At 39.0% G+C, this 21,997-nt stretch overlaps 1 protein-coding gene across 2 annotated transcripts in view; it reads left to right on the top strand.

Moving 5' to 3' along the window:
* The window catches only part of LOC124555789 (membrane-associated protein Hem-like), a 160,333-nt gene that overhangs the window by 96,385 nt on the left and 41,951 nt on the right, over positions 1-21,997 (top strand). For both annotated transcript variants that reach the window (XM_047129850.1, XM_047129849.1), the window contains 4 exons: positions 3,667-3,786; positions 8,879-9,015; positions 13,549-13,796; positions 18,778-18,880. In XM_047129850.1, coding sequence (XP_046985806.1) covers positions 3,667-3,786; positions 8,879-9,015; positions 13,549-13,796; positions 18,778-18,880 — 608 coding nt within the window. The remainder of the gene's footprint in view (positions 1-3,666; positions 3,787-8,878; positions 9,016-13,548; positions 13,797-18,777; positions 18,881-21,997) is intronic.

The following is a 21,997-nucleotide window of genomic DNA, read 5'->3' as shown; positions in this document are numbered from 1 at the left end:
CAAATTTTTTATGAGCCATCTAGAGGAAACGTTTGTCTCCTCCCAAAATACCAAACCCATTGTCTGGTTTAAGTTCATTGATGATATCTTCATGATATGGATTCTGGGTCAATTGCTTTACAATCTCAGCACTTTCTCTCCCACCCACTTCACCTGCCGCGTGCCTGGGTGGTGACCACCACCACTCTGATGGCTCCACCATTACTTCTGTCCATATTAAACCCACTAACCACCAGCAGTACCTGCGTTTCGACAGCTTTCATCCCTTCCACACCAAAAAATCCCTCTCATAGAGCTGGGAAGGGAAGGGAAGGGAAGGGAAGGGAAGGGAAGGGAAGGGAAGGGAAGGGAAGGGAAGGGAAGGGAAGGGAAGGGAAGGGAAGGGAAGGGAAGGGAAGGGAGAAAGATTGAATTTAACTTCTCGTTGTCATCGAGGTCATTAGAGACGGAGTGCAGGCTAGGACTGTGGAAAGGACTTGGGAGGGAAATCAGCCATACCTTTTCAAAGGAACCATCCCAGCATTTGTGTGGAGCAATTTAGTGAAATTATGGAAAACCTAAATCTGGATGGCCAGGTGTGGTTTCCCATACATCCTCGTCACCCATGGTTGGTGTATCTGCAGTGATAAGAACTCCCTTGCCCAATATGAGTATGGTGAAGGTCTCACAAGAGCCTTCACAAGTAGGCACTATCCCCAACCCTAGTCTGCAAACAGATTTCCTGTGCCATACCCCATAGCCTCACAAACCCCTAACCCTGTCACCACCAACAAGAATCAGTTACAAGTGCTCACCTTGTCACCCAGAATCATCCTGAACTGGAACAACTGAATAATATCCTTTGTCAGGGCACTGATTACCTATCATCATGTACTGAAATGAGGGACGTCTTACCCAAGATCCTTCCCACCTCTTCTGAAGCAGTGTTCTTTTGCTCGCCTAACCAGCACATCATCCTAGTCCATCCCTATGCCACTCCCTCTCCCCACCTCTTGCCACAGGACTGTGGAAGACGCAGGTGCAAGACCAACCTGGCACTTCCTGCTCCAGTCCGGTCACAGGCTTACCCTATCCCATCAGAGGCAGGGCCACCAGTGAAAGCAACCGAGCGAGGTGGCGCAGTGGTTAAACACTGGACTCGCATTCGGGAGGACGACGGTTCAATCCCGCGTCCGGCCATCCTAATTTAGGTTTTCCGTGATTTCCCTAAATTGCTCCAGGCAAATGCCGGGATGGTTCCTTTCAAAGGGCGCGGCCGACTTCCTTCCCCGTCCTTCCCTAATCCGATGAGACCGATGACCTCGCCGTCTGGTCTCCTTCCCCAAAACAACCCAACCCAGTGAAAGCAGTCATGTCAAATATCAAATGTGTTGCAGTCACTTCACAGCTCTTTTTGTCAGGATCACAACGAACCAGTTGTGCACCAGAATGAATGGCCACCATGGAACTGTGGCCGAGAATAAAGCTGACCACCCTGTGGCACACGTGCAACTGAATGCCATATGCTCCATTTCAGTGGCTGCTTCACAACCCAGGCCATCAGTATCCTTCAATACACCGCTAGCTTTTCTGAACTATGCAGATAGGAGTTATCCTTGCAACACATCCAGACCTTCCACCTAACACTTCCCCTACTTCTGTCCTATCACCCTTTCCCAATTCACATGTCCACTCCCCACTTACTTCAATACCTGTGCATCAAATCCCTGGCCTGTTCACCTGCCATCCCTCCTTCATGCATTTATAGGCAGCAAATTGGCTGCCTTCCACAAAGCCACTAGATAAGATGATAAGAAATCCATCAGTGAAATAAAAAGAGTTCGCTGTAGTGTACCTCTTCGTACCTCCCACCTCTGTCTCCCTCTACGCATCCCATCTGACGTAACACAGCCATCCATCTGCTGAACTGCAATCTGGGCACTGTGTGCCCAGCTGGCACTATGTAGGGGCCCAGGCATGTGTGCGTGCATTTGTGGGTTGGCAGGTGGGTGGGTGCACGCGCACATTAGCAGTTTGGTTACTGTTCAGCGATACATTAAATACATTGTGCCAATGAAACAGACTCTTACACTGCAACAGTATCCTGTGATGTATTTTAACCAGACAATTTCCAACCCACCTTCCTTCCCTCCTCTCTCTCTCTCTCTCTCTCTCTCTCTCTCTCTCTCTCTCTCTCTCTCTCTCTCTCTCTCATTCTCTCTCATGCTCCTTTTCTCTTCCTCCCCCTCTCTCTTTTCTCCTTAAGAGTTGTCTTATAAAGAAAATATACTGCTCCTTCTGTGGATCTATGTTCACCCTGTATGTCACAGATTGACTATGTGTGAAACATGCTTTTCTGAGAGTGATTTACCATGTACCACAACCAGTTTCCACCCTAAAATTTGTGTAGCATTTGATACAAATGACTATGAAGTTCCTGTACTAAGAGAAGGCAAACAATTGCTCCCAAGCAAAATCTTACTTCTGTTTTTGTATGTGGACGTTTCATTCGCTACCAATATTCTCAGAGTACTACGTAATATTCGTGTCTGTTGCTGGAAATAAAAGTTCATTTGCGTCGTGACTAATTTGAATAATTAGTTGTATTCTCATGACTGGCATTTCTGGGTGTTACTGTTTTTATAAGCAGCAATTTACTTTAGGTAGTATACCATATTGAGCAATTTTTCATATAATACCAATGCTGATTTACTTATTGATTCCAATTTCTTTTGTCCTCACCAAGCACTTCATCAATCTTCTTGTCAGTACATATTGGTATCTTTGTTTTTGGTGGTGACAAATAGAACTAGTGGTTGTGATATTGACAGGTTGTCCATCAAAAGCAGTTTGAAAACTGATTGTTATGACATTTAAGAAAGTGAATAAAACATTGCTCCGTAAATTAACTGATAAGACCAATTTCTTCATGTGGGGCACCTCAGCCGTATGTTTGTTAAAAGACATTTTGAAGTTTCCCACCTCAGCTATTTTTTGACAAGTATTCACTTTATTACATCTTGCAAGATTTGCAAATTTTGGCCTTACAGGCCATTTCCAAACTTCGTAGGTTTCAATGTATTGTACAATTATCCGATTATAAAATGGAGGATACAACCAGTCAGAAAGTGAGCACATAACATGTAAGTATCAGAATTAACAGTTGATGTTCAACAATGAAGGTGAGCACATATAGTAACATGACATTAGTCATGAAGATGACTGTTACTGTATGCAATAAGCTTAATGGTTTTTACTCTAATACTTGCAGGTTATGTACTCACTTACTGGTCAGCTATATCCACCATTTTATAATCAGATAATTGTAGAATATGTTGACATTTTCTGTGCTTGAAAATGAACTGTAAAGCCAATATTGGCCAGTTATGCAAGATGAAATAATGTGAATGCTTGTCAGAAACGCTTGAGGTGGGAAACTTCAAAAGTCTTTAAAAATGATAAGAAATCCATCAGTGAAATAAAAAGAGTTCGCTGTAGTGTTTGTCTCCAAGTGATAACTAACTGAGTTTTACTTTGTTCAGTTTTGTTAAATTTGTTCTTGTTTGGCAGTTAATAGATATGGGAGTTAAAATATTGAGTTACTCAGAAATAATTGTTAGCGTCATTTTTCACTTTGAACTGCCTTGATAAGAAGGAGTGATATTTTAAATTTTTCTTTTGTTTCAGCGTCATCACATCAGAGAGAGAAGTTTGTCAGTTGTAAATTTATTCTTGGAAGAAATGGCAAAAGAAGCAAAGAATATAATAACAACAATATGTGATGAACAGTGTATAATGAGTGATAAGGTAAATTTTGAGATATTTTCTTCTTGAAACTTGTAGTTTAGTACTTTTCATTAGAGGTAGCATTATGAAATATCTGTATATTACATAACAAAAACTTAATACATTTTCTTTGCTAGCTTCATATATCACACACTCTTTTGGTGTTAGGAATTTTCATCAGAAAAAAGTTACTTGTTTTGGAAATTTATTTTGGCTATTATAGTGTCTTAGCTCATGTCCTGTTCATTATTCAGCATTGTATATGTGCAATTAGTCTGGTGGACTGGATACTGTGTACAGATTAGGTCCCATGGGTTTATTAACAAATTTATTTAGGTGAGATTGTAACTGCAGAAGTAAAAATGTATCAAAAGGTTTCTGTTTCTGTTATTACTTTATGTAGCAACGTAGTTAAAAACAATTTCTGTGTTTGATACAACTGCCATTTGTAAGAGTGTGTAGATGGATCATGATGCAACAAAGCTGCCACCACTGCAGTGAATAGCAGTCAGTGAGCATCCATGCCATCTAGAATATCCTCTTTGCTTTGCTGTTCAGAAACTATCTCTCCATCGTGTCTGTACCACTACTCATTACAGTTCACAGAGATGAATATGGGCACAGCCAAGCCATTGGATCCCTGAAACGTGGAAAACAGTCATCTAGAGTGGTGAATCGTTATATAAATTTATACACGCCAATGACAGTGTGACTGTGAGGAGAACGACATGCATTCTGCTTGCAAGCAAGGCACCATTGAGGCAGATCATTAATGTATTTACATAGTGTAAAATAGGAGGCCCGATACGACTGTCAATCATGTGCATCTTTGTTATCGTGTACAACACCCTGTAAGTGACCTGAACCTTCAGTGGGGTAGCACATACTCTGATCACTACCCAGTTGCGTCAGTATCCTATTGGTTGGCGTAAACTGAGATGTGCGTGTGCTGGACCCAGCTTTGACCAATCTCTTTGGTTGAGTGGTCATGGATCAAGATAGCTCCCTAACTCATCAGGTGTCTTGTGGAATTCATATTGCAACATCTTTCCACCATGATCTGTGCGAGAGTGAGTACGACACACTGTTAGGTGTCTGTAATATCTCACTGATGAAACTAGCGAGTAATATATGGTGAGAAACCTAGTGTGTGGCTGCAGTGCTAAGACACTGGACTTACATCCAGGAGGACTGTGATTCAAATTGCTGTCAGCCCATCCTGATGCAAGTCTTCTGTAATTTCCCTAAATCACATCAGGAGAATGCCATGACTTTGTTTTGAAATGGTGTATGCTAGCTGATTTTCTTTACATCTGTCCTGAATCTGAACTTGTGCTCCATCTCAAATGACTTTGTCTTGAATCTCCCTTTATATAGGAAGAAATGTCATTTGCCTACAGAGTAAGAGTACTGAATTTCTCTCTCTCTCTCTCTCTCTCTCTCTCTCTCTCTCTGCCGTGCATGTGCACACCCCCCCCCCCCCCCCCCGCGGCCCCCCCCCCCCTGCCCCCCCCCCCACACACACACAAACACAAACACACACACACTTGCTACAATGTAATCCAGCTGCTTAGAAATTGCTCATTGGATCCATATTACAAGAACTTAAAGGACAAAGTGTAGTAACCACAACCAAAAGCGGGAACGCCTTGTGGAAGCCGCCGGCGGTGGAGCACGCACCACCGGGTAAACACAGGACGAGTCGGATGACAGACCAACGACAACTGACAACAACCGACCATGACCGACTATGAGCGACACAACAAGAAGAGATAAACAACGGAGGCTTGTGGAAACCACAACACCAAACGTAAATCCACTCGGAACCAGAGCCAGGCAAATGTCAACAACGAGCAATGACCAGAACGCAGTACCGCCGAGATAGAAACGAAGTCCAGAGCGAGTACCAGACTGGCTGGACTAGGGCAAAGCGGGTCCCTATATTCGAAACCGGAGGGAACGACTATTGGCCGCTGTCTGCACGTGGCTTAGCGGTGGCGCCCTCGCTGTGCGGAATAGCTGCCGCGGAGGCGGAGCCCTCTATGGGTTGACCACATCCATTTGTTGTGCCGCGTGTTTGACTTCCGTGGCGGAAGGTACTAGACAAAGGGTATACTTTAACATAATCTCTTGAAAGTTGCTTATATCAGGCATTTTTATCTGCACCTATAATGCAAACAGAAAACATTGTATCATACTATTACTATAGGAGCTCTCTAGATTGTAATACATCTACATTTACATTTATATTCAACTAGCCACCAAGAAAAATATTACTTGTTGTAGACCATTTAATATGGTGTGTAGCTACATGAGAAAAATTATCGCATTTTTGTAATACTGTTTTGGTCAGACTGAAACATTGTGAATCCTGGCATTCTTTTTCTCAGCTTCTTCAAACTCTTTATCTATTCCAATATCATAATGATGTGAACTGTGGTTGAGTAGTATTGTGAAATGAATAACTGTGTCACAGTTAAAAGTGATTTGTTGTTGACACTGCACCCAGATAGTTTGAAAGGACATCTTTTCCTGCATTTTGTACTCTTCTGAAATTCATGTATAAGGATGGTAATTAATTATACTTGGAAGATTATTGTAAAATCTTTGAAGACATCCTATACAGTTGAGGACATTGATCAAGGTACCAAAATGAGAACCCAAATGTTGTCTACACTCTCGATGTATGGCAGTAATGGGACCCAGTTCTATAGCACTGCAGAAAGCAACAAAGATCCAACTTCCGCCGACATTATTAGTAAATGTTACAGTTCCATACCTCAATAGGTAAAACTGGAACCCCTAAAGGATCACATAGTTGTCTGTTTGTATATCTGTCTGACTGGTAAGACACTTGTTTCTCAGGAATGGCAAGTGGTATCAGGTTGACATTTATGTCACATATGGTCTCTTGTCCCTTGGTGGTGCAAAAACTGTAAGGTTCTAAGTCAATGCAATCAAAATATACAGGCACATAAGTCACTCATTTCTATACGTATAGAATCACTATCAAAACCTATAGATAGGGATAGGAAAAGAATTGTTTTATTTTAAGGCTAAATTCAGTGTTTGTTTATTTTTTGCAGATTCGGTTTTTCCCCCACATTTGCTGATATTTTTTCTTGCCAGGTTCGGTGTTACCTTTTTAAAAATGTTGTTTTACCAAATTTGGTGTTCCTTTTTTACGAAATTTGGCACTTATTTACCATATGTGGTGGTGTTTTTTTTATCAAATTTGGTGCTTTTTACCAAATTCAGTATTTGTTATTTCTAAATTAGATATTGTTTTTTCACCAGAATTAGTGTTGTTTGTTGCCAGATTCTGTGGTTTTTTGCCAAAGTCAGTGTTTTTTTTTTCCAACGTCAGTGTTTTTTCCAACTTAAGTGTTATTTATTGCCAAATTCGGTGGCTTTTTTCCCCTAAATTTTATCTTGTTTGTTTTTACCCAATTCTGTGTTTTTTGCCAAATTCCATGTTTTTTTCAAAATCATTGTTATTAGCCAGTTTATTTTTTATTTTATTTATTTATTTATTTTTTTCCAGCAAATTCAGGGCTACTTTCATCATGACATCAAAGCTTGTTCTACGTATTGCAGAAATGAAGTGTTGTTTTAAGATAATACATAAACCTCAGACATGATTAGAAGTTAAACCGTGATTTTAACATTCAGTAACTGCCATTTATGGGTATTAGTAAACGACTGCCTGCAAATCTATTACATTTTTATACAGTAAAATGTCAAATTTTGCAATATCTCATAAAAATAATTGATTTTGTGTTATTTCACTGAAAACTGCTAATTTTGTATTATTTTTTGCATTATTTTTTTTGTGAAATTTTCCTGTCCCTACCTAAAGATCAACTACATATATAAATATCTGGCCTGGTGGTCGAGTGGTAAAGGGCATGCCTGGAAACTGAGTGGTTGCTGGTTTGAATCAGGTTCAGATTCCATGTTAAACTGTAGATCCACTTTCCCCGGTTGAATAATTAGGGTATGTTAGGGACTCACAAGTTGCCAAAGTGGTATTTGATAGAAAGACTTGGACCAGGTCCCTGAGCTACACACAATTATTATTATTATTATTATTAATTATTACTGTTATTACTATTGTCATTACTATCATCTATATACATAATTAAGTTTGTACAATACCCTCAGAGTGCCAGTTCCACTTTTACTTTTTAATATGTCTTCAACACTGGGCCTTTAAATACTAACAGATAATGTTGTTAGTTATAAGCATTTTGTGTTCAGAGCAAGACAAGTTGAAGTTACAATCTTTTTTTTGAGATTATAAATCTACATCTACATCTATACTCCGCAAGTGGCGGAGGGTTCCTTGAGTACCTATATCGGTTCTCCCTTCTATTCCAGTCTTGTATTGGTTGTGGAAAGAAAGATTGTCGGTATGCCTCTGTGTGGGCTCTAATCTCTCTTATTTTATCCTCATGGTCTCTGCATGAGATATACGTAGGAAGGAGCAATATACTTCTTCACTCCTCGGTGAAGGTATGTTCTCGAAACTTCAACAAAAGTCTGTACCGAGTTACTGAGCGTCTCTCTTCTGACAGGTAGTCTCACTAATGTGATTGGACAGTGTAGAAAACAATTAAAATTTCTTCATCATGCTCTTGTGTGCACAAATTCTTAAAATGATTTGAGTTTGGAGTCCAGTTTGACTTTGTTTGAAGATGTGGGGACTAACCAAGAAAGAAGCAAAAAAATATGTTTATATATGTTGTGAATGTGATAAAAAAGGTCTAGGAATAAAGTATTAGTAACCAAAGCATTCACTAGTAAAAAGGAGGTTCTGTGAGCTCAAGAATAGTACAGTTAATTAAACTGGAACAAGACTCAGATACATTGATTACAACAGATGATTCACTAACAGTCCATGATGAACTTGAAGAAATGAAATGATGCAACTTCTCTCAACAATACTAGATTTAATCTAAAGCTATATCAAATTCCAGCTTTGTCTTGTAGGAAGTGTGAAAGACTTGATAACTGATCTCCCAAGACTTTTGCTTAGAAATTTGCTTCTTAGTGTATTTAAAACAACCTATTAACTTTTTAAAATTCTCAAAGTTTATGTTTTATTTTTCAGCTACTTCCAAAACACTGTGCAATTTTAATATCACAGGTTGTAAACAGAAAAAAGAAAGACAAGAATAAGAAGAGTTCTCCAGAAATAGCCAAACCTGGAGTTGAAAGCTATCGAAAAACCAGAGAAGAACTCACCACGTAAGGTTTTTTTCCCCACATTTATATGATGGAAGTATTTTTTGCTGGCAGTTAGTAACGTGCTGGTAGTTTCATTTTCATATATAATTTTAAGAATATGGGTCACTCCTAGTCAATTAAATCAGTGAAAAATGTCTTTAATGTGAATAGTCTTTCTCAGTATTTTTGTGCTGTTTATGTTTTATGACATACAAAATTCAGAATTCGATAGTCTTGAATGTCACGCATTTCTAGTACTTAAAAAGTACCTATTTGGAAAGGACAACTGCTTGTGTTTTGACTGGAAACATGATCCAATTCAGTTGAACACAGTAAAGTGATATTACATTATTTACTCCATTATTACTAATATCCCAGTTTTTAGAACATTAATTGAAATACTTAATAAACCTGAAATATTAACCATCGCTACCTCATATGTATTATTGAAAATTGTAATTTTTTTTTTATTACATGAGACTTGTACTTGTTAAAGTTTCTCGAACGTAGTATATGAAGAAATGCGTCCTGTAATTGCTTGGAATTCTGTTGACAGACAGTCTAGTATATTGACTTAAAAATATGTTTAAACTAAAAGAGATTTACTGGAGAACTGAGATTGGCTCACTAAGGACAGTTGCATATTCTCAGTAGAGTAATTTATTCATGATGTTTTGACAGTTTAAACAAGATATAATTATCCATTAAACTTCATCAGCTATAAAAATATTGTATTGGTGATTGTAATATATTGCAACAAAATTTAATAAATGAGATCTTAATGTCTTCTGTAAACTAGATTGGATGGGGGTGCTAAAAGAAACGGAAACCACATTTATGTCCAACTAATGTAAACAGTAGAAAGTTTTCTCTAGACAAGAATGGACCAAACTCAGTCTAATGACAAATGGTCTAGCAAACTAAATGTAAATGTTTAAAAATGACAACAGAAAAATATTTGTTTCATACTCAGTGCTCCTGGCATCTTGCAAAGCTAATATGCAGACAGGTTAGTGTTTAAAACCCTAAAATGATACATACACAGGTCAGTCATCAGTGAGCTTGGGGTATTTACACTGAGGTGACAAAAATCACGCGATAGTGATACGCACATATACAGATGGCAGTAGTATCGTGTACACTAGGTATAAAAGGGCTATGCATTGGTGGAGCTGTCATTTGTACTCAGGTGATTCAAGTGAAAAATTTTCCAACATGATTATGGTCGCGTGACTCGAATTGACAGTCTTTTAAAGCGGTATGGTAGTCGGAGCTAGATGCATGGGACATTCCATTTCGCAATTTTTAGGTAATTCAATATTGCAAGATCTGGCGTGTCAAGAATGTGCTGAGAATACAACATTTCAAACATTACCTCACCACAGACAATGCAGTGGCTGACCGCCTTCGCGTAACGATGGAGAGTAGCAGCATTTGCGTAGAGTTGTCGGTGCTAACAGACAAACAGTATTGTGTGAAATAACCTCAGAGATCAATGTGTGATGTATGATGAATGTATCCTTTAGGACAGTCCAGCAAAATTTGTTGTTAATGGACTGTTGCAGCAGACAACTGATGAGTGTGCCTTTGCTAACAGCATGATATCGCCTGCATCACCTCTCCTGGGCTTGTGAACCCTAGAGTACTGGAAAATTATGGCCTGGCCAGATGAGTCCCGATTTCAGTTGGTAAGAGCTGATGGCAGGATGCAGTTGTGGTGCAGACCCCACAAAGCTATTGACTCAGGTTGTCAACAAGGCACTGTGCAAGCTGGTGGTGGCTCCATAGTGATGTGAGCTATGTTTACATGGAATAGAGTGGGTCCTCCGGTCCAACTGAACTGATCATTGACTGGAAATGGTTGTATTTGACTACTTGGAGACCATCTGCAGTCATTTAATGATAGGATTTTTGTGGATGACAATGTGTCATGTCACTGGGCCACAGTTCTTTGTGATTAGTTTGAAGAACATTCTAGACAGTTCGAGTGAATCATTTGGCCACTCAGATCACCTAACATCAATCCCATCTAACATTTACCGGACATAATTGAGAGGTCAGTTCATGTGCAAAGTCCTGTACCAGCAATACTTTTGCAACTATGAACAGCTATAGGCAACATGACTCAGTGTTTTTGCAGGGGACTTCCAACAACTTGTGTTGAGTCCATGCCACATAAAGCTGTTGCATTATGCCGGGCAAAAGGAGATTGGACATGATATTGGGAGGTATCTCATGAGTTTTGTTGCCTTGGTGTATTTATAATATGCTTTCTTAATAGTCCCTGACAGTTTCAGATTTATAAAGACATCTTGGTTTCTTCCAAAAGTGTTTTCATAGTTTTGAGGTCCTAATGTTTTTTTATTACAGTTTGAATTGTAGGAGACTGAAAATTTGAACCCAACTCAGACAGTGAAAAAAAGAAAAAAAGGGCTAGTTATAAGTTGTAGATAATAATTTTTTCATTACTAAACTGAAGCTATTTAATGAGAAGGAATCTATCAAGTTTTTAATAATCCAGATTTCTGGGTTTAGCTATGCCATGCCAGGGGATAGGTTGTCTGTGTCTGTATCAAAGCAATCAGCATGTGTGACAACCATGCAGAGGAGCTAGGTTCGATTTCTAGTACTGCCAGGAATTTCTCCTTGGTGAGGGAACTAGGTAAGGCTGGAAAGGACAATTGAGGAACTGTTTGAATGAAAAGTTGTGGTTCCGGTTCTCAGGAAGATGTCAACAGCTGAGATAATGTGACCATGTGCTTCTCAATATCAATGACACCATTTGCAGAAAATGATGTGGCAGCCAGTTGGCATTATATGGTCCATTGGGCTTGATCACAGAGTTTGAAATTCAGACTCTTAATTAAGCTGTGGTCAGTGACAGTCAAAGGTCACTATATAGTTAAAGAGAGCACAGATTTAATTTAGCCCACCAGGATAACAAAATAAAAAAATAAATAAAAAGAATTACTTAGGAATAAAGGAGATGACTTATTGAAAGGCAGAAGTGCTGCATTGTCAATAGCTTTCGAAATGGACTTCCTTTTCAAGCTTATAGGAAAACACGCACATGCCTGTCTCCCTACATTGTGCTCAGTCGATTGCCAGCTCTTTCCTGGCCCACGGTGAGTGTACAGGGGTGCCCACCTCACCCCAGTACACTCACCCTGGCACAGGAAAGAGCTGGCAGTTGACTGAGCACGATATATGGAGACAGACATGTGCATGTGTGAGTGTGTGTGTGTGTGTGTGTGTGTGTGTGTGTGTGTGTGTGTGTGTGTGTGTGTTTTTCTCCTACAAGGTTATAAAAGGAAGTTCTTTCCGCTAGCTGGCAAAGCTCTGTACCTTGTGTCTGTGTACCTGTCGATGACGCAGCACTTCTGCCTTTCGGTTAGTTGTCTCCTTTATTCCTAAATAATTTGTAATTCTCAATCAGAACTTTCCATACAAAATTTAAAGAAAACTATCTATAGAATGTGTGGAGATAATCACACAATGTATACAGGTACTGAGCGGTTTATATAACCATGAAAAACTAGAACATGTTTATTTGCCAATTTGCAACTCAATGCTTGCACTATACAGTTTGTGTGCTTGCACTAACCAGATAATGGTTATCTTCATGTTTATGAAGCAAAGTCATTTAATGGTTTGCACACAGGACCTGTGTGCAAGGACAGCCAGGAAAATATCTGGCCAGTCATTGTGATAAGGGTTTTCCATGCTTTCCCTAAATATGTCAGCACTACAGGTGGGATAAATCTTTTCTAAAGTTAATGACCTTGTTTTCAACAGGACATTAAACACTGATGTGCCTTCCTTTCTTTTGTAAAGGACATCACCAATTTCCCTGCCCTTCCATTCTCCAATCAGATTCTGTGCTCCTTTTCTAATGATCTTATTAATGGGATGTTGAACTCTAATGTTCCTCTCTTCCTTGAGCTATCTTTTCACATTCTGTTGCTTGTACTTCACTCAAGATTTTTCAGTACCATATAGAAGAATCTAAAAGCGTTTGATTCAATTCTAAGGCAGAAGTTGGTAGCTGTGTGGAATGTCAGCATTTTGCTTGTCATTTTCCTTACTCGCTAAGGCATAATATGAGTTTTCTTATGGTCAAATGTCAATAACAAGATTTACAAACACAACAATTTTGTTAACAGTGTCATGAGCTTATATGGTTAATGGATCAATAGGATCAGGTTGTTTCCCATACACAAGAGATGTGTTTATAAAGTACATTATATCTTTCTTTCTCATTAAAAATTATTTGGTTTAGGGCATAACATGCATGTAGTTGTTGAGTAAATTCAATTTCAGGATCTTTAATAACATATATTGTGTATGATGTAGTCTCTGGTACAAGTTGTTGTGATAAAGTAATTTGTAATAGTACGCTATACTACAACAGACTTAAGTCCAAAAATTATTATAAATTAATACATTTTATTTAAATGTATTTTCCAATTTGTATGGCCTATTCTTTTTGTGCCACTGACTAAATTTTTCCATTATTAGCTAGAAAGTAAGAGTTACTGTAATTTTTATTTTTAGCATGGATAAACTTCACATGGCATTGACTGAACTATGTTTTGCCATTAACTATTGCTCAACCATCAATGTGTGGGATTACACTTTTGCACCCCGTGAATATCTGACACAGCATTTGGAAACAAGGTTTGCACGGGCACTTGTAGGAATGGTGATGTACAATCCAGATACTAGTGAAATTGCTAAACCTTCAGAACTTCTGATAAGTGTTAGAGCTTATATGAATGTACTACAGACAGTAGAGAATTATGGTGAGTAATGGTTTTTAACAATATTGTAATATTAATTTTGTTCTTCGATCACTCTTGTCATCATGTACAAAACACTATAATCTATCCCACTTAGTATCGTGTATGTTTACCTTGAAGTAGATGAAGAACAGACCTTTATGAGAGCTCTACTTTTTCTTTTTCTTTTTTTGTAATTTTTGCATTAGGAATAGTTGTTTCTCTTTCAAACTTGGGTGGTAAACATATGAGTGCTGCTTGAAGTTTCAAAATTCAGTTGGGAATTTGTGTTTTGTTCGATTTCCCCAGTGTTGAGTTTAACTCATTTTCCATCCACTAATCTCTTTAAAATGTTTTTCATTTTATTAATTGTTATAATAAATCATTCACGTGAGTGTTCATTATTACCTTCTTGTATATTTTTCCCTTGTGTATGTTGTTTTTTCTTACTGTATGAGCTAGTCTTTGACTGGTTTGCTTCTTACTTCAGCTTCACATTGCAAATCTTTGGCATTGCAGTGTGATTACATTGTTCCCTACATGCTCATTTTGCTCCACATTTGTAGGTCAGATATTGTCCCACCCCTCCCCCCCCCTTTTCTTGTATCTGTACAGACATGATGACAGTGCTGTGGAACCATCACTGTCAGCACAATATTTCACTATACTAGCTTATGATAACTTGACTACAAGCCTGGGAAGCTGAACCTAGGAAGAGGAAAGGAAACTCAATGTACGAGTCGGTGCATAGCGAAGTAGTGTGTCCGAACACTGCATAGAGATGAGCACAGAGTAAATAATTGCTTCCATTGTGAGCTACTGTATAAACGAAGCACAGAGTGAAAAGTATAGTGTTAGACATAGAGCAGGTCCGAGGTAGTTGATGTCTGCGTAGGAACTGCCACACCAGGCCTACTGCTGCCAGCAAGTAAACATCTGTGTCTGCAGCTCTGCCCGTACTATGTTCACACACACCCTCTGTCATAGCATTCTGCACTATTTTGCTGCGATAACTGAGACAGCTCATCTGCATCCATCTTGATGTCCGCTGGCGGAGAGTCTAAATCCCTCCCTCCTGAAGAGGTCACTGAAAATGGTGTGGCTTTGCTGTAGCCTCTTTCACAAAACCAGCAATGACATAGGATTCTCCAGCAATGGCTCAACTACTGAAGAAGACAATGCTGACCGGCTGGCTCCGTTGGAGGGGAGAAACGAGTAGTTACAGTTCACTCCATAAAGTGTCTTCAGTACTTAAGCAATTGGCTGCTCGGTGCCATCTGGGTTCCTGTGCGACAGAACCATACCAACACCGTACTATGACAAAGGTTAATGGTTTACACAGCACAGAGGAATTCAAATAGGGAGCAGTGCACACACAGTCTGAAAATTCTGTTAACAGTCCGCAGACCGCATGAATTTGACACCCGTTTGGTGAAGCCAATCAGTAGGATGGCAGATATGCACAGCCTGGGAAATGAACTTAGTGTAATAAGAAATCTTGCCCAAGGACTAGAGCTCCCACAATTCTTGGGTGCCAGCAGTTTGACAGTGGCTTCAATGTGCTTGTCCATAGGGACTAAGCTGTCTTTGTTAAGCATGTCCCAAAAAAATACACTTTTGGGGGAAGACGTCTACATTTTTCTAGTTTTCAATGAAGGCTGTTCTCTACAAGGTGTTGGAAAACTGTCTGCAGATTTTGTTAATGCTCCTCTCACATGGAACTCATGACGCGGAGGTCATCAAGGTAGTTGATGCAACAGGGGATGTCCTGACCCACCTGCACAAAATATCTGTGATGAATTCCTGGTGCAGCTGAAATTCCAAAGGGCAAACAATTAAACTGGTAAAGCCCCAAGGGGATATTGAACAGTAAAAAGTTCTGAGAAGTGGCATCCAATGGCAATTGCAAGTATTAATCGCACTGTTCGATAAGTGTAAAAAACTGTCCTCCTGACAACTTTCCCAACAACTTCTCCAGCTGTGCACCGAGCGAGGTGGCGCAGTGGTTAGCACACTGGACTCGCATTCGGAAGGACGACGGTTCAATCCCGCGTCCGGCCATCCTGATTTAGGTTTTCCGTGATTTCCCTATATCACTTCAGGCAAATGCCGGGATGGTTCCTTTGAAAGGGCACGGCCAATTTCCTTCCCCGTCCTTCCCTACCCCGAGCTTGTGCTCCGTCTCTAATGACCTCGTTGTCGACGGGACGTTAAACACTAATCTCCTCCTCTCCTCCTCCAGCTGTGCAATTCGAAACATGTTTGCAACACATTGTGCATTGACCTCATATTTAAAACAGGTATACAGTGCTGTCTGACCTCTGAATCACCCTCAGAGGGGCAGCCCACTAACTAGATGAAATAGGAGAAACAATGCTGAGATCCTGCTAACACTGCAACTCGGCATTGACCTTGCTGTGCATTGTGAAAGGAATGGGGTGGGGACAACAAAATTTAGGTATTGCTGATGCCTTGTGGCTTGAATATTTTGCCCGATCCAAGGTTTTCTCAAACAATTTGTTGTACAACTACAGAAAAGAGTCCAAATCTTGAATGGGGACCACTTAAGATACTAAATGCACTTTGTCGATTATCTGGAAGCCAAAAACAGATAAGATGACTAATCCAAAAAATATTTTGTACCAAGGATGTAGTAACTACTTACAAAGTTAGTTGCTGATCCACGTTCTTATAATGTGCAGAGATGGAGAATCGCTGCACTGAAAGGAATACATTGTGTACTATAAGGCACAACTTGACATAGTGGCTGTTGCAATGCAGGCAACCCAAGAGCCTGTATGTACCTAATTTAATTAGACTGACAGTTACTCCGGTCTACCTGAAACTCAATCAATTGTCTATCCACTACCAACATTAGCAAAATATGCTTGCATGATGCTTGTGGGATGTTGGAGACAGGGAGTAAACTAGAACCTCCAACAACTGTCCCACAGCTCACCGGCATTCACAAACTTTTGCCAAATGGCCTATTTTGTGTCATTTCCCATGCAAGTCATCTAAATGGAGGCAGTTGTATCGCATGTGCACCAAATGACAATCGGGGCAGGACCATCAGTGTGCTCATAATGGTGTTTTGTGACTTACTGGTTTTATGATGTCCTCTATACCAATATGCCAGCAGCAGTCATCAGTAATTTAGTTACTTATTTTTTTTAAATTCCTTTATTGATGCTACTAACTCACAAAGTCATATGCTGAACAGAAATGCAGTTGCTACAGCATTTCGCTTGTGTGCTTCCTTTGTTTGCAATTTGTTATAGCTCTCTTCAAAATAGTTATCCAGTTAAGTGATTTTTTTCTGCTTTTAACAGCAGAAAAAATATACCATCTTTTCTTTGTCTTATAAAACTTTCGTGTAGTGGAGATAACTCTCACTTCCCAATAGATGGACGGAATGAGTTCCCCAAAACTGAACAGGTAATAATCAGGGAAAATTATTTAATTGTTAATAGTATGTCAGGCTTGTTGCTGTGGTTCTCTTTGTAAGATTGTTATTGCTAAGTTGGGACAGGTGTTTTACAATGCCCTAAATGTCCACATGTCTACCCTTTTCTTTTCAGTTGATTTCAATTTCTTCCATACAGTAAAAATGAGTAGGAATGTTCATTATGTATCCATGAAGCTCCTGAAAAATGTACAATGGATATAATTATTTTTCATCTTCAGTTGTGACTGAGCATGTTACTTATGTCAGTTTGATCCTTGAAGGTTTTTTAAAATTTTTCAGTTCATGAATTCCTTTTCTGGAGGGATTCTTTAATTTTTTATTATTTATTCTGTCCTCTACTTTAAGTATTAGGTTAAAATGTTTATTCATTAGAATAAACACATGGCACACCTTTTATGTAACTTATTTTTAAAAATGTCTTAAGAAACAGACATTGGTGATGAGCTTTCAGCTGTACTAAATGTATGAAATTTGTGTGCAGTTGCAGAGCCTTTCTGACATTAGCTGCATTAGGTATGATTGGTGACACATGAAAATTTGTCTCGAACTGGGACCCTAACCAGGATTTCTAGCCTGTTGTGAGTGGTCGCTGTAACCACTTCTGCTATCCGAGCTTGCTTTTAGGACTGACCTAAACTTCCAAATGTCATACTGTCTAGGACACCATTGCTTACAACTTTACTTGGACTTCTGCCACAGGATTTCAAGGAGACTATTATGATTGTCCTTTTGCCCATCGTTGCTTTTAATATGTATTTTTAACAATGCCTGAAGAAATAGACATTGGTGATGGTCTTGCAGCTGTACTAAATTTATTAGGTTATCCTTATACCAATGCAGCTAATGTCAGAAAGATTCTGCAGTTGTGAATATATTTCATAAATTTAGCACAGTTGCAAGATTGTTGCCAATGTCTTTTTCTTCACACACTGTTAAAAATAAGTATTACAAGCCCGGACAGGCAAAATGATGATCGTCATACTAACATTGAATACGTTTGCCTCCTTGAAACCCTGTTGCAGAAATCCATGTAAAGTTGTGAGCGATAGGATTGTAGACAGTATGACATGTGGAAGTTTGGGTTGGTCATGGAAGCATGCTCAGATAGCAGAGGTGGTTAATGCAACCACTCTCGACAAGCAGGAAATCCATGTTCAAGTCCTGTGTCACCAATAGGTAATATCTTCACACCTAATACAGCTAATGTCAGAAAGATGCTGCAGTTGTGAAAAAATTTCATAAATTTTGTGTAACTAATATACATTGTTTGTGTTACTTATTTAGACACTTTAGCACTTTGCTAAACTGCCTTCATTTTCCAGCTTAACTATGATAATTTTCTCCTTCATTTGATCATATGTTTTCACTTTTATGTAGCTTACATCTTCTACCCATTTATTTGACTTATTTTGTTTTTTCATTGACGTATATTTATGGATTTTACTTGTTGTAATGCTTAATATTACAACTTTATTGATTGGGACATTTAATGTATTTTCCACATGTATTAATTATGATCATTATTATTTTCTGCAGTGCACATTGACATTACTCGAGTCTTCAACAATGCGTTGCTGCAGCAAACACAAAATATGGATAGTCATGGTGAAAAAACAGTGGCTTCACTATACACTCAATGGTATGTATAGTTTGATATGAGCCTTGTCAGCTTTTTTTAAACAGAAGCATTTGTCAATGAAGTACATATAACATTTCTGCATAAAATCTATGCAGAATGTTCAATCCTTAAAGAGCTATCTCTATTTTTTAATCACCAAATTTTATTCGCTGTTGCATAGTGACATAAAACATATTAATGACAGATGGCTAAAATTTGTGTCCTGCAATAAAAACACAAAACTTGCACAATAGTAATATAATATTATTGCATATTCAGTCATGGCTATCTTTTGTGACTCTAAAGCAGGTCGTATGTTTAAAAGTTGTTAAAACTTAAGCAGAAACAATAAGGCATGTGTCCTCGGAGTCCTTCACAGTGGCATGCTTCAATAAAATCTTCTTGGTTTACAAGCTACATCATTTCGAATCAAAAACTCAAACTTTCAATAGCTATCTCCACTATCATCATTGGGAGTTGAAATCACTGTCTGCTGGGGCTGGCATGGTGTTCTGCTTCTATAGATGTGTAGGCATAATTGTTTTATATGTAGTATGATCTTCCTCTGACCTTTGAACTGACTTACTCAGCCAGTTTTAGGGGGTCTATAGATTTATGTGAACTTCAAACCACAGTGTAGCTTGTTGTTTTTCACATTGGTGAATCATTGCCCTAGGTGAAAGAAATGATAAGTGACACAAAGAAATCCTAGGACTTTGGGAATAATAGTCTGATAGTTAACCACTAATTCACTAACCCACACCTACTAGTATTGAAAGTGAAGTGTACCAGATCAGGAATTAATTGTTTTTAATATTAATGCTTTTCCATGTTGAGTCTCATAATACTTACGAAGTGACTCTCGATAACTTACATTATTTCCTTCTGGACACTGTATCGCACACGTACACTTATGTTCTAAAATGTATACATTAAAACTAGACAGTGTGCTGGAAAAATTTTTCTATCTTGTGAACTTAATGTAGCTGTTTTTTCATTGGTAAAAAGTACAATATAAAATATAGCATCAGTTATCCATGTTACTGAAGTAGCCATTTGAATCACGGCTGTGACCAGTGCAGTACATTTTGGCCAACCAAGATTTTAGAAGTCTTAACTAGGACTTCAGTTATAAATGAGCTGGCTGGAAGTCTGTCTCTAGATGATCAGATTGCTTGCCACGACCTATAGAAACCTCCTGACTGCAGATAAAAACTGCATGTACTTCAAAAAATTAGCAGGAGCTCAACTTTATGGTTAAACAGTTTTGAAGCCAATGTGAGACATTTTGTATAGTTTAAGATCAAATTAAATACAATATAAAACCACTTTTACATTCATGGAATTAATGCTTTCCGACTATTTATAACTCCTCCCTCCCCGACCACTTCAGATTTTCTATGTGTCCAATGTTAGTTCGGCACCCACTTTTACAGTTTAATAATTGTAAATTTCACTTAATGAAAATGTTGCAGGGTGTGAAGATACCATTTTAACTGTGGTGTCACCGCCAGACACCACACTTGCTAGGTGGTAGTTTTAAATCGGCCGTGGTCCATTAGTACATGTCGGACCTGCGTGTCGCCACTGTGTGATCGCAGACCGAGCGCCACCACAAGGCAGGTCTCGAGATACGGGATAGCACTTGCCCAGTTGTACGGACGACTTTGCTAGCGTCTACATGGACGAAGCATTGCTCATTAGCCGAGCCGATAGTTAGAATAGCCTTCAGCTAGGTCAATGGCTACGACCTAGCAAGGCGCCATTAGTAACATTGCATGTATCTAAAGAGTCTCACTTGTATCCCCACAATCTCCAGATGTACCACAAGGATGGATTAAAGTTAAGTATTCCAGCAGCTACGTACTTTTCTTTATAGCATTCATTACGTATCCTGTTTCAGACCTCACGCCATCCAGCTTTAGCTTAGCGCGTGCCTTTCGGCTTCCTCTCATTGTGTCTAGGCTGTCTTGTCTAGACACAACATTAACACTGCTTGATTTTAGCAAGGCTTTCAGTATGGTTGATTTCAGTGTATTACGTGCCAAAATGAAACAACTAAATTTCTCAAACAGTGCAATACTGTGATTCGACAGCTACTTAAAAAACAAATGTTAACGAATCAGCTGTGCTTCGGAGAAGTCATAGGGGAAAAGTTGTTCTTTGTTGGAGGCACTTGGGGTTCTGCTCCTGGTCCAGTGCCTTTTTCATTGTATATCAATCTCTCCGATACTTGTCAGTGGTACCCAATTAGCATTTCAAAAAACAGTAAAAGATCTTGGCGTAATTTTGGATGAGCATCTAAATTGGGAAGAACAAAATTTTGCAGCTTGCAGGAAACCTTTCTCCTGCCTACATGCAATCGAGAAATTTAGAAAAATATTTCCACCTCAGATTAAACAAAAAGTAGTCTAGTCTTCAATTCTACAAATCTTTACTAATGTGACATTGTTCAACGTGGCACAAATAGTGAAAACTCCAGGTGACCCTAACTAGCAAGAACACTTGTGTAAGATATGTGTGTGACACTCAGATGCTTGATCGTATCAGTCCATTCTGGATGTTACCAGATAGGCAACATGATTGACAGCTGTGGCACTCATGCCAGTGCACAGTTTGCATGCTGAAATCTTGGCTGTCCCTATTTTAAGCCAAACTTCAGTATAGTCCCAACAGAAGAAAAGTTGGAAACTATAACCTAGAGCAGTAGTATGAAAATGTATGAACTATGTGGGAATTGTTGGGATATTATTTTATGGATTTCCAGTGAGACGTTAACAGACAGTGCATAGAGTACAGGTTTTTTTTGGAATGTGCAGTGATTTCTGAGGTTAATTGGGGCCTAATAGCACAACTTAAATAACTGTGATTGAAATGAGTACCAATAATACTTACAAAAATAATTGTCACATTGTTGGCCTTTCTAATGAAATGTGTCCTGGTTTATGATGTGTCAGTTAGGTTGGGACCTGTCAGCACAACTAAATTTAGCTGCACATTCTGCTGAATATCGTGTCTTACAAATTATATTTCATTATGTCACCACATATCTGCATACAGGTAAAGTCGTGATAACATTTACAGAACCTTGGGACGTGTCAGTGCAGCTAAAATTTAACTGCTATCTGCATACAGGAA

This window comes from Schistocerca americana, chromosome X (genome assembly GCF_021461395.2).
Source record: "Schistocerca americana isolate TAMUIC-IGC-003095 chromosome X, iqSchAmer2.1, whole genome shotgun sequence".
Lineage (NCBI taxonomy): Eukaryota > Metazoa > Arthropoda > Insecta > Orthoptera > Acrididae > Schistocerca > Schistocerca americana.
Note: the sequence above shows the minus strand (reverse complement) of the source record. Positions and strands in the feature narration are given on the sequence as shown.